Source organism: Mya arenaria, chromosome 13 (genome assembly GCF_026914265.1).
Source record: "Mya arenaria isolate MELC-2E11 chromosome 13, ASM2691426v1".
Taxonomy (NCBI): Eukaryota; Metazoa; Mollusca; class Bivalvia; order Myida; family Myidae; genus Mya; species Mya arenaria.
The window spans coordinates 13,815,790-13,830,161 of record NC_069134.1 but is presented as its reverse complement, the minus strand read 5'-3'; the positions used below and the strand labels follow the sequence as shown (position 1 = coordinate 13,830,161).

Here is a 14,372-nt window from a genome sequence, read left to right as displayed (position 1 = left end):
CTGGGCACAATGTGGAGACCTTTCTAGGCACATTGTGGAGACCTTTCTGTGCACGATGGGGATACCTTTCTAGGCACAATGTGGAGACCTTTTTAGGCACAATGTGGATGCCTGTTTAGGCACATTGTGGCGACATTTCTAGGCACAATGTGGTGGGAGTTAGACCTAAGACAGTTAAACATAGGTCAGTGTCATTATTTATAATGGCACAAACCTCCAACACCATTTCTTTTTTGCCCGAAATGTTCTAGTAGCAATTTAAATTTTGTCTCATGATGCGAGGTTTTTAATCACTTGTCATCATTGTCGAGCTTCTTAAAAGTTAGGCATGCTACTTCACGTGAAGGGAGTTGTGTTATTTCGGTTATTATTTTGAATACATTAATTAAAGGTCGAACTACGAGCTCAGAAGTTTGGCAACAAAGTAAAAGGAATGAAAATAACAAAAAAATGTGACAACACCTCACTTCAATCTTGTCAGTACAAACACAAATCTCCATCACCGGTAGACGCTGACATCAATTAAATAACGGTTGCACCGTTGGTGCTGGAGGTGAACGTGGAGCATAGGTTGGTCTAATATACTTAATGTTCCATATACATTAATTTTTAGTATAAGTAAAGACCAGTTTGACCTTAAATCACCGACCAGGATCGTGTAACTTCCTGTCGATGTTCATGTTCTGGCATTTCTACATCCTAATTCCTTCATTTACCGAAGTCAATCCCAGTTTACTTTGCATTTAAAACTTCCTGTTAATTATTATAAGTGCATGCACTTAACGGTTATTTTTTAACTCATGTCATTTTAACTCTGTCGGATACTAAACCTTAAAAGTAGGTACAAAAATTACAACTCCTTCGCAAAGTTGCTTCCAATGACTTAGACTTATTGACATTTTTATAAGTTACGTGCTGCCATTGGAACTACCAATTTAATTATTAACATTTAAATCCATTAAATCAACCCTTTTCCTTCACGTTTTGAACGCAGATGTCCCATTGACGACAATGAGAAACGTTTCAACATTGAGAAACCGGTTTTTGTTTTATGCTTTTCGTTACAAGCCCCCGGTCTAGATCAAATTTATCGTGAAATAAGTTATTACAATCTTATATTAATCACACTCGTTGGAACTTTGTTACGCTAATCTTGTGGGGGTAATTAACCGGTATACCCGGAGGAAACCTTTCTGGTCTGGCATGGCGACCACAAATCAAACTCGCAACTCTTCGTGGTTGATATTCATACCACAAACTATATATGAGGCAGATATTCATATAAAAAATTAGATAGAATACTTTGCATTTAAGGTTCCCAATATCTTTTGTAGATTGGGGGAATAACGAAGGATCAAGTATTTTATGATTTTTATTCATGGTATTTATTTTTTATATAGAAAAAAGTAACTATAAAAGGTTACAGATCATGTTCATGTATGAAAATACTAGAAATGTAAATGTTAAGTGTATAACAAAATACGATCACATTTTTTTCAAGTAATGCGTATATGAACACAGAAACAATGTGACAATGGAAATTACAACAACTAGAGTTCGACTGTTTAGAAGCACTTCCTGTGGACGATGGAGGGGCCGGACTCGTCGTATTCCTGCTTGGAGATCCACATCTGCTGGAAGGTGGACAGAGACGCGAGGATGGAGCCGCCGATCCAAACGGAGTACTTGCGCTCTGGGGGAGCAATGATCTTGATCTTCATGGTTGATGGGGCGAGGGCAGTGATTTCCTTCTGCATTCTGTCGGCAATACCGGGGTACATGGTGGATCCTCCAGACAGGACGGTGTTGGCGTACAGATCCTTACGGATGTCTACGTCGCATTTCATAATACTGTTGTAAGTTGTTTCATGGATACCGGCAGATTCCATACCTAGGAAAGATGGCTGGAACATCGCCTCTGGGCAACGGAAACGCTCGTTGCCAATGGTGATTACTTGACCGTCGGGAAGCTCATAGCTCTTCTCAAGAGAGCTTGAGCTGGCGGCGGTTGCCATTTCCTGTTCAAAGTCCAAAGCAACATAGCACAACTTTTCCTTAATGTCTCTGACGATTTCACGCTCGGCTGTGGTGGTGAAAGAATAGCCGCGCTCTGTGAGGATCTTCATCAGGTAGTCGGTAAGATCTCTGCCAGCCAGATCCAGACGGAGAATGGCGTGGGGCAGGGCGTAACCCTCGTAGATGGGAACAGTGTGGGACACACCGTCACCGGAGTCCATCACAATACCGGTGGTACGGCCGGAAGCGTACAGAGAGAGTACAGCCTGAATGGCGACGTACATGGCGGGTGTGTTGAAGGTCTCGAACATGATCTGGGTCATCTTTTCCCTGTTAGCTTTAGGGTTGAGAGGGGCCTCTGTGAGCAGAACGGGGTGTTCCTCGGGGGCCACACGGAGCTCGTTGTAGAAAGTGTGATGCCAAATCTTCTCCATGTCATCCCAGTTGGTGACGATGCCGTGCTCAATGGGGTATTTCAGTGTGAGGATACCTCTCTTGCTCTGGGCCTCGTCTCCCACATAGCTGTCCTTCTGGCCCATGCCAACCATCACACCCTGAAAATGATAAATGATCATTGTAATGAAACTATTTTACATTTAAAGTAAAACTGTCGAATACGCCACTTGCATTTTGACAATGCTTTCAGTTTCAAATAGCGGCACGATGATTCATGCATTAGAAATCGCCACAAGCTTGCGACCGAGTCACGTGACATCATTAGAAACGAGTTGGGCATGCGCACTAAACAGCCGGCAACATGCAAATTAGGCGTGGCCGACAATGGATATGAAAAACTGCAGTTCGAACGAATGTCGATCTTTTAAATTTAGTGAAATATTAATGCACAGCATAACCTAGCGCTTTAAATAATCGTTCGGAACACTAGAAAATCCCAAAAGTCACGCCTGTCAACGAAACAATTACACCAATTAATTTACTTAATGCCATAGTGAATAAATGTATTTTTTGCACTTTAGATCTGTAACTTTTATACAGTATACTATCTACTGACCATGCAGCGTTTTTAAAACGCAAAAAAGTTCGTATCGTTTAATTAAGGAAACTTTACGAAAACTTAGAATAACGAACCTGATGTCTTGGTCTGCCGACGATGGAAGGGAACACAGCTCTCGGAGCATCGTCACCGGCGAAACCGGCCTTGCACATTCCAGATCCATTGTCAATGACAAGAGCAGCAACTTCTTCGTCACACATTTTTATTAAATTTGTTGTTTAAGTGAACAAAATACACGTCTGTTCTCAACGATTTCTAAAGTTGGAGTGACCGAGTGCCGACAGCGACTAATTTATATTCAACGATCGATGTCGTGTTCAGAGTGTAGACGTTTTGCGCATGCGTGAAAAATCATCTCCTTATTTGGTAATACGTTCTTCGAGAAGACAGGCCACCAATACAACACGTGACTCAGGTTACAGGTAAGGCGACGCTCTGGAGGAATTTGAATGACTGCAGAACACAATAGATAGTAAACTGCCCGAAATTAAAAGCGCGATGGTCAATAACATACACATAAAGTTCGTACTTTTTTTAAATTTATTGGCGTTTGTTTACGTCGACGTTTCTGTTTTGCAACACAACTAAATGCCACATTAATATACTGTACAGTATACCATGGTTCATTGTTAAATATTTTTCAAATTATTACCGCGGCTGGTTACAATTGAATAATATCATTAAAGATATGTATAATTATTGAAGTCGAATACAATTATCATTAATTATCATATAATACGCAAAATAATTGACAAATGTTTCATTTATGATAAAACGTGATTTCCAATAATCGTGTATTAAAGTCATTCAATGAGTCATTGGGGGGAATTATCAGTCTGTGACAGTTCCATTTTGTGTTACTCATCCCGGCAGTATCCCTGCAGTCAGATGTCCAAACCAGCATCCCCCTAGGTTCGTATAATTTACGCGTCTGAGTTTCACAATCATACTGAGAAAGGCAATGTTTATTTTATTTATTTTGTTGTAAAAAGCTTTCACAGGAGCAAATATGGTTACATTTTATCTGTATTACAATCAGACACACATCTTTTGTAAAAAAGAAGCTATATCATAAATATTTTGAAACATTTAAGAATCTGAATCCCAAACTCAGACTCTAGACGGTTTTACGTGTCAGATATAAGCATCGACTTTATATTGATGTTAACCTTTTTTAATAAGGTTGCCTTCGACATCGTGACTTAACATGTCTTTCAATGTGAACTAAATGATATTTAAACATATCGTGCAAAATGTTACTCTTTATTGCGATATTTTGTTCGAATATTCATGGTTTGGAGTAAAAACAATTCTTGGGGTAGTAAAGAAACATTCAAGAACAACAAAACGTAATTGTCATACCTGATACATTCTGGAGTACTTTAAACATAGTTTCGAACAGTAAAACGTACGATATCCTAATATGGCCATTTCAAAGTTTGGTTTTTCGGGTAGCTTTGTCTTTATTGCATGTCTGTGCAAATTATATAATAAATATTTGTCTCATTTTGATGATAATCAAATATAAATACAAAACACCAAAATTATCGGAATACAGTACATGAGTTGGTATAAAACTAAACCTTATTCGGCAGAATTACCCCCATTTGAAACCTGGAATGTACGTCAACAATGTGTTATTATTGTTATTGGCAGGTTTATGTAATAATAATTAATTATGTGTCTGAGTGTTCATCCATTTGATCGATGTTGGTCATAAAGATAGCAAGCGATTGATCAGATGACACTATGGCCAGTGGCCAGACACCTTGGACATCATTACATGTCTTATTTACAATATGCCATTGAAGCCGATGACGAATGTGGCCAGGATGCATTTATAATGTTTATTGACAACTTGTTTTCATTTGAAATAGTTTTATGTCTTAGCTTACCACTGATCTGTCAAAGATAAATATACTGGTTTGAAAGCTGGACATTTATGCATGGTGTTTGCCCTCCGTTAGAACCATATCTGATTTTATTGGGGGGTATTGAATTGCAGGTTCACTTTGAATTTCCTATCAATAATTACACTGTGGTGTCAACTTAATTGATATCTTACTTGTCTGTTACATGGCGATTTGATCACCCCCTTAAAGAATACGCATCATGATATTGACCAAACAAGTTGTGTATCGCTGTTGAACTTGAATAAAGTTCACTAAAGTTAAAGCAGCATTCTCTACGGTGGCCAATATGCATGTATCTGTTTGTTTTTAAACTTATTTATTAATATGACTGGTAAAAATATACTTCTTTAACGCTTTTAAAGATTCCACTGGACTACTTTATATAGCGGAATCGGAAAATAGTGCGCACTTTACTTAAACGCCGTCATTCGGAGCTCCTCGGCCATTTTTTTTCGAAAACAACCTCGGATGTATTTGGACAGTTTTACGTTCAAGTCCGCTGCAAGTAGATCGCGTAGTAATTTTATTTAGCAGTTAAACTTTATGACTTAACTCTTGGGAATCTTAATTATGTTTGCAATAAAACACTTCACTGGCAATCAATTTAAACTTAGATCAATAAATACAACTCTAAAACAGTACATTTAATTAATGATAAAATTAAAAAAAATACGAACTACTTCAACATATGTACCGGCATACATCCGAGGTTGTTTTCGAAAAAAATGGCCGAGGAATTCCGAATGGAACGCCGTATATCCTGCAAACAATATACACTAAAATGGTGTTAACATTTCGAATGTTTTGGAAGTTGACAAAATACGATACTAGTATACTAAGTAATTCTAAATTGTGTTGTTATACAGATTTAGACCTGTTACACAACAGCCATGGTGGTCGAGTAAACTAAGCGTTTAGGTCGTTATAAATAAAACATCTTGAGTCATTTTTTTCATACTTAATCATCTCACTGCTCATTCATTATAATAATAACATTTTCCATCGATTCTTATATAAAATGCAAGTTAAAAATAATGCTAAAAAAACTATACATGGGAAATTTCCGAAAACAGCCTGGAGAAAAAAAATGGCCTATAAAGAAAAATAATTTATGAATATCGGGGCGGGTTTGTAATATAAATTTGACGACATAACACATGTGTCTTAAACGTCCGTTTAATTTTGTACATTTTTTGTGTTGTCCTATTAATTTTGCAAAGTGTAAATTATGACAAACCTGAAAGGCTTATCTTTCCATTTAACCATACTAGTCAATCTACTGATGTGTTTAAACAAACAACCTACTGAGGTGTATAAATAATTGGTGTATTAAGTGCATACCAGGTAGATATTGGTCTGCCTACGTCACTTTATGTTGTGTATTGAAAGGTGTGGCATGTCCCTTACTTCATTATACGAGCTCGCTTTTGCTGATTAAGACTTTTATCCGGATGCAATAAATCACTGAAATGTGTAGGCTATTATCTTTATTTTATAGTAATGATACAGGAATGTCAATACCAGGCCTTTTTATGACATTTTGTGTTGACTTTACTGCCCACCGTAGTATTTCGATGCCGGTTTATGGTCACCCCAATACATATAAAGTTTACCCTATCAGTTCGTCTTTGAGATATTACCTTTTAAGGAATTTTATCGGCCAGTTTTAAATTTTAACACTTATAGAGCAAATCATGTCTATATTTAGAGATGGATTTATTATTATTTATTAGATTGGTATGTTGAAAAGCACCCGACTAGGTCAGAAAAACAACAACACTTGTTTGGCATTTCGCTCTGCGCAAGCACTTTCAACTGTGCATCCTTTATTTGATGTATTAAAATGTGACTGTGCTCGCTTATGATACTATCCCTTTTAAAACGTCGGACATGAAGTCTCAAACATCTCAAAAGGTTACAAGATTGATAATAAATAACCAGACAATGGTTAAACATAGTTTTAAATGACATCTTTTCGATGATGTGGTTAACAATTTTAAACAGAGTTATTTATGTTATATCATGGTGACCATATATGGTCAGACATATACTCGGATTCTGTTTTTTCTCTCAACTTCTCCGTGTTTGCAATTCAGTGCAAAACCCATCCTGGGCTCATTGGCACATAGGCTTTTTATTACCTAATTATTTTAGGATTGGTGTTTTCATGCTCTACCACATAATTTCAAACGCAAATAACGGTGCATGATTTTCATGAATAAGTTTTTAAAACATGGTTATTTAATATTCAATTAAGCATTCTTCTTGTAAAATAATTTGAGTCATGAATTACATTTTGTCAGTATTTTTTATTATTATTCACGTTAATTGTACTCATTCACAGATTTTATGTCGGCAACATGCTCTTTTTTTCAAACTTTTCAAATTGTTTTTTTTTTTTTACTTACTTCCATGAACATTCACAAAACAACACACCTGGCAGAGATATTCATTTGAACAAAATTTTATGAACCTGAATTCAGTCAATTTTTCAATCGCGTTACTTACGCGTTGTTAGAAAATTATTGTTAACAAAAGCACTGTTGTGGGTGGAGGTTGTTGTTCTTATTTCACATCAAAATAATTGTTACAATGTCTGACCGTTTAACACGTGAACGAAATTTGCATCAATGAAATTGCAGATTGGCAACAAGGACGGGTCCAGAATTTGACGAGGGGGCGTAACTTGGGTTACCGTGAACCTTTTGACATTCGTCCCTCCCACATAACCGAAATTTGAATAGTTAAAAATGTTGGCAGGGGGTACTCACAATATCTAGTCCAAAGCTTTAAAATTTGAGCTTATGTTATAACATTTTTGTTCGATATTGACATAAGAAGTAAACTTGGGCGATTTAAGTGATGCGCGCGCCGGATGCCCCCCCCCCCCCCCCGATCTGCTTATGGACAATGTTATTAATTACTAGGCTTAATCATTAAGAATTACAACTTTCGCGGGTGTTTAAAGATAGCCCCCCCCCCCATTGACACGCATCTGATACACATTCCCTGTGCAGGAGCGGCTCTAGGAATTGACGTTAGAGGGGGGCGTAACTTAGGGAAACAACCTTTTGACATTCGCCCCTTCTTCGGAATCGAAATTACTTCTTAAAGAACATTTTAACAAATTCATGTCCGAAATGGTGCATTTTGAGCTTATTCTTGTTTTTCTTCCTCCGACATTGACATAAAAGTAAACTTGGTACGATTTGAAGAGGGGGCGGGGTGCGTTGGTTGCGCCACCCAACCCCTAAATCCGCTAATGCTGTGTCAGATTTTGCGTTGTTAATGTGTAAGCCAATCAAGTTGTATAGTAAGAACGTTCGATAACCTGAAGTAACATCTTAAAAATAAAGCAAGGCTCGTTCACCCATTCTTAATCATTAAGACTTTACATTCATGTTGTCTAACTATTACATACTTAAATGTTGGGTACTACAATACATTGTTTTTAATATGCTGTGTGGACATTTTAACTTGAAGCTATTCATAGCCTTACATGTATTTAGATTTTGGATTTGATGGCCGGAAACAACGTATTGTTGTTTCTAAAACCCGAAAGGTGTCATTATGCTACAAAAAATAGAGAAAATATAATTTTTCAAAATTGTCCAACATTAAAGATCAGGATTATTTCGTTTCAAATAGTTACGCAGGCCACTCATGACTGAGATGTTACCTAAAATGAAACCCAAGTTAATTCTTAGAATGCGTTTTTTTCATGGTACTTAATTGATACAGATTTTTAAAATTTGAAATCGTTCCACGGTCTCGTCGGACATTTAAACTGAAGTTTCACACATATCAAAGTAACTAATATAGTTCGCCACATGCATATAGTTTGAAGCATGCGCACAAACATTAAGGTATCTAACTAATGTTATGAAGGAAAATTTGACCACACATTGATTGATAACAACCGAATATTTACTTCCTGGCAAGAAGTATACAGTAAAATAGAAGACTAAAAGCAATATGGAAATGTCGTGATATTGTTATTCGTGATATTGTTATTCGTGATATTGTTATTCGGATAATATCAAGCATTTGGGCAATTAAACTGATAATCCCTTTGCATTGCTATGAATACAAATGCTGCATTTTAACTAAATTTTGTGCTTGCTCAAGACGTGTCGTTAGAGAACTCTACATTTATTATTAAAGGCCTAGTTTAAGGGATGATTGGCATGATAATAGCCTGCTGTGCATCTCCTGCGAGTTGCACTAGTGTCACAGTAGGGGCCAATTTCCTGTGTATTCGTTTATTTGCTCAGGGCCATTTGTATGATAACACATCCCAAACGGCACAGCAGGATGCTCAGATTGGAGATCTGATAAGACGATTAGCCAATAAGATTAAGATCAATTAACAGAGGGTGTGTTCAAATACACGGTTTAATGTGTTGGCCTTTCAATCCAATTTTTGTTCCGAGGCGAACACGTTTGTTCAATACTGTGAAATAACCAAAGTCAGAAACGAGTGTGCACAATACAACTACTTATATAACTTCTGCCACGATACTGGACAAAAGCCAAGGTGACTCATAACACACCATATGTGATAGTCTAGAAGCCGGATAATGAAAATGCTTACTCTGTTGTAAAATACTTGAAACTCATTATATAATTAAGCGCTCATTTTCTAGCACAATGACTTAAATTATCGAGAAAGATGCAAGAAATCTCCTCCTTTATATAAGGTACATTTAACCACTTTTTAATAGCCGAAAAAAAAAGTATTTTATCGCAAAGCCAAGGAAACGGAATTTCTCCAGACCACATCTAGTATGTCCATAGTTTAAAATCTGTACTGTTGTACAAGGACTTTTTGAAATCATCAGAATATATTTGTCGACATATTTCCGAAATCATTAAATACTGAATCGCCACAACGAACACACCTCCATGTTATATTGACCGATTAAGTGCGTGTGCTCCGGTTTTATCAAGTAGTGGAGTAAGCTTCAAGAACATCGTTATTTAACAAGACAACCAAAATTATTCATAATGTATTCTACATGGTCCGATTCCCGCCGATACTCGCATGTTTTTGCTTTAAAAAGCACATGAAGCAGAAGGATGGGCAGTTTCAATTAATTGCCAGTTATAAAAGGGTCAGCAACTGCAGCATTATTCAAACAAGCCGCCCGCTATGTATAATCTTCATACGAAACGCCCATTTTTTCAGTAAACCGACGGGCGTTACTCAACAGACTAAGCGATGAGGACTTCCTTACCGTGTTTTGCCATGGTAAGTATATCAACCAGAAAACTTTGTTTATTTAGACAAATAGAGTTGCCAACATAAACGTATTTGGAACCGTGACGACAGGACAATGACAATACAGAAAAAACATTGGAAAAAGGAACTATATACTTCATTCCACTTTGCAATTTTATTACACATGTTTAAAAACATTTAACTGTAACGTTAGCAGGGAAACGTTGCAAACAACATGATCACTAACCAATGATTGAGTAGAACTAACCTTGCATTCATATATATAACAGCAGTAAACAGCATACATCAACGAATGTCAAAACGAAATAAAACTGAGCAAGAACACAAAGTAAAAAAAGCACCCACAATGGTCCCTGTTTGGATCCAGGGTTGAGGCGTTCAGATCCATATCTTATACACGACCTAAAGGTAGCTTATGCTACAATCACTTAGAAGCACTTCCTGTGGACGATGGAGGGGCCGGACTCGTCGTATTCCTGCTTGCTGATCCACATCTGCTGGAAGGTGGACAGAGACGCTAAGATGGAGCCTCCGATCCAGACGGAGTACTTGCGCTCTGGGGGAGCAATTATTTTGATCTTCATTGTGGAGGGAGCAAGCGCGACGATTTCCTTCTGCATTCTGTCGGCAATACCGGGGAACATGGTGGATCCTCCAGACAAGACGGTGTTGGCGTACAGATCCTTACGGATGTCTACGTCGCACTTCATAATACTGTTGTAAGTTGTTTCATGGATGCCAGAGGATTCCATACCTAGGAAAGATGGCTGGAACATTGCCTCTGGACAACGGAAACGCTCGTTGCCAATGGTGATTACCTGACCGTCGGGAAGCTCGTAGCTCTTCTCAAGAGAGCTTGACGAGGAAGCGGTCTGCATTTCTTGCTCAAAGTCCAAAGCAACATAGCACAACTTTTCCTTAATGTCTCTGACGATTTCACGCTCTGCTGTGGTGGTGAAAGAATAGCCGCGCTCTGTGAGGATCTTCATCAGGTAATCGGTAAGATCTCTGCCAGCCAGATCCAGACGAAGGATGGCGTGGGGCAGGGCGTAACCCTCGTAGATGGGGACAGTGTGGGACACACCGTCACCGGAGTCCATCACGATACCGGTTGTACGACCAGAAGCGTACAGAGATAGCACAGCCTGGATGGCCACGTACATGGCAGGTGTGTTGAAGGTCTCAAACATGATCTGGGTCATCTTTTCCCTGTTGGCTTTAGGGTTGAGAGGGGCCTCTGTGAGCAGAACGGGGTGTTCCTCGGGGGCCACACGGAGCTCGTTGTAGAAAGTGTGATGCCAAATCTTCTCCATGTCATCCCAGTTGGTCACAATGCCGTGTTCAATGGGGTATTTTAGTGTGAGGATACCTCTCTTGCTCTGGGCCTCGTCTCCCACATAGCTGTCCTTCTGGCCCATGCCAACCATCACACCCTGAAAGTAAATAGATGAATGAGGTTTAAAAAAGAACGAGTAATAGGAAACCAGTTTTTAATAAAAATTTTTAAACCAAGACTCTTAAGTAAATAATCATTAACATAAAGGGCATCTTCAAGTCGGGAATAAACAAACTGGCTCCAGAGATTCTGTAATATTACGGTATCGATGAGCCGGACAATAACATGGTCATTTTTTCACTATAGTAAAAGTATTTCTTTCTCAGCCTTTTAAGTAGGTTGTTCGGGCCTTTCTGTTTTAAAATTGACTTTCGTCGTTCTTGTAAAGTGTTCAATACATATCTACAAAAATTCATGTCAAATTTTAGCACGAGATCGGGAACGATGCCATTTTCTTAATTGGGCTCTTTTAGCAAAGGAACCCCCCTAAAACAGCATTAACATGGTATACTAGTCCGAAAAACTGAATGTTTGGAAGAACGAGAAGCGGTTCCAAGAACCCCACCCCCCTTTTTTTCTGGGAGGGGGGGGGGGGGGTAGTTTGCACGAGCAAGTTCTGATAATGTGAACCGGAACCACGTGCTCAACCGGCGAATTATGCAAATTTATTACCAGGCCCTGGCAAGTTATCAGAGAATAAGTAAAACTTGACCTGCTTTATAAAGTGTGAAAACGAAAATACATTCACGATTCCGTCATAATTATTGGAATCCAAATGTGCAATAGACCTCTTTTATAAATCAAAATGACGATGCTAACCTGATGCCTTGGTCGGCCGACGATGGAAGGAAAAACGGCTCTAGGAGCATCGTCACCGGCAAAACCGGCCTTGCACATTCCAGATCCATTGTCAATGACAAGAGCAGCAACTTCCTCGTCACACATTTTCGAAGATTCCGTTTAATAATTTTAATACACAATTATAAACTTCTCTCTTTCTCGATCGTTGATCTTTGTCTGAGACCAATTCAGTCACAACTGCCAGTTCCAATAGTGCGCATGCGCGTATAAAGATTACCTTATATGGTAATGAAGATTGCTCTAGTCGATTTCCCAAATACGGTAATCATGTGGTTTGCCTACAATCAGCTGATTTATTGGCGCCATTTTTAAATCTTATAAAACAGAAGCCGAGTTCTTGAAAAGAAACCATTACTCTCAAACATTAGTGGATTGTAACCAAAGTCGAACTTTACCTGTATTCCAAAATGTTTAACATGTGTACCATAGATAATTTAAATCCATTGTTCCTTATCTGTGTAATTGTCTGAACACCAAATTTTGCCACATTCTAATTGGAAAGAGGCCATATTAATCCATAAAAAAATAATGGTTTGTAACCAAAGACCAATTTTATCTGTATTTCATGGTGTTAAACGGGCTGTACTGCGAAAAAAAAGAAAATTGTCGAAAACCGACATAAACTTGGTATCGATGTGAACAATGCATTGAAACTTACTAACTGAAATACCACATAGTTTACAATTAATTTATTTTTCGCAGTTTTTTCGTATTTTTGCATTAAAAATGATTACTAGGTATGTCTACCTAGTAGAATTCATTCCTTATGTGTGATTGGCTAGTTGATGTTATCCCGTGATATTACCAAGTATAGCTGAAATATTCCAACACTACAACAACACTAGACTGCAATTTTGGCGACCCTGGTTCGAACCTGGTCTCCGACTTGATGGATTTTTTTTACGTTTTGGTATTTTTTTTTACAATTATGATATCAAAGAGTACAAAAATTCATTAAATAATAATTATTATTGTCCTGAGATTTGTTATATAAAAAAATAATTTTTGGTGCCAATCTGGTGTACAGTCCCTTTAACATATGGATCTATACCACAAATATTTAAAATCCATAACCCTTTCACTATTGTCAGCACACCATATTTTTGGGCGAATTATAAGTTGAAAAGGAGCCAATAGTCCATAAAAAATGGTGTTTTTAACCCAAGTTGAACTTGATGTGTATTATTTGTTATTAAACATGGTGTACCAAATGTTATTAACTCTGTAAAATAATAGTTGTAACCTAAGTCCATTTAAAGGTGATGATGCCATAGTTTACTTGATTTATTTAAATAATTTAAAACTGTAACCCTTTAACCTGTCGAGTTATTTTCAAGCACCATATATTTTGAAATATTTAAAGCTGAATATGGACAATAATTTCGTAAACAATCAGTGGTTTGCAACCAAAGTTGAACTTGATCTGTTTTTCTTGGTGTTAAACATGTATACCAAAATATATTTAAACCTATCAACCCTGGACACCTCTCTGGACACCATACTTTTTGCAAAATCTCATTTGAAAATGGACCATAACTCTTTTGAAAAAGATAGTGGATTGTAACCAGTTTGTACCTGACCTTTATTTTGTGGTGTAAATCATGTGCACCAAAAAAACAATTAATTCCGACAAACCTTTTATGAGTAATAGGCCAGACAAAACAGACCTACTCATCCCTTTAAACCCATCCAAACTTAGTTTAGTAGTGGTATAAAAATCTTGAGTAAGAATGTTTTGGTTTATAAAATAAAGTTTAAACAAGATATTATATTAAATAAAATATTAAACTTCAGCTTGTTTTCTTGATCCTTTTATATGGGACTTAAGATTGTTTGTGTAAAAGTTCTTTTATAGAGAAGATGTGATCTACAGTACAGTAGTACAAATGCAATTTGTTTGCCCGCATGCAGGTACTCACTAAATATTAACTAAGTCCTATTTAGTTTGTAAAATAAAAAGAGTTTCATGTCCATAATCAAGTAGGAAAT

At 37.5% G+C, this 14,372-nt stretch overlaps 1 protein-coding gene across 1 annotated transcript; it reads right to left on the bottom strand.

Annotated features, from left to right (window-relative positions):
- Positions 1 to 1,359: 1,359 nt before the first annotated feature.
- Positions 1,360 to 12,571, bottom strand: LOC128213693 (actin, cytoplasmic A3a-like). Its single transcript, XM_052919700.1, has 3 exons — positions 12,342 to 12,571; positions 10,878 to 11,619; positions 1,360 to 2,305 (listed from the first exon to the last, which is right to left on the bottom strand). Exons 1-3 carry the CDS (start codon positions 12,465 to 12,467, stop codon positions 1,566 to 1,568), a joined length of 1,608 nt encoding a protein of 535 aa, XP_052775660.1. The 5' UTR covers positions 12,468 to 12,571; the 3' UTR covers positions 1,360 to 1,565.
- Between the last annotated feature and the right edge of the window lie 1,801 nt (positions 12,572 to 14,372).

What these genes read in the sequence shown, in the direction of transcription:
- LOC128213693 (XM_052919700.1), bottom strand. Translation starts at nt 12,467, where the DNA reads ATGTGTGACGAGGAAGTTGCTGCTCTTGTCATTGACAATGGATCTGGA. An exon ending in TCGGCCGACCAAGGCATCAG is followed by an intron (nt 11,620 to 12,341) that starts GTTAGCATCGTC and finishes ATTTACTTTCAG; the next exon opens with GGTGTGATGGTTGGCATGGG. An exon ending in TATGAAGTGCGACGTAGACA is followed by an intron (nt 2,306 to 10,877) that starts TCCGTAAGGATC and finishes CCTTCAACACAC; the next exon opens with CCGCCATGTACGTCGCCATT.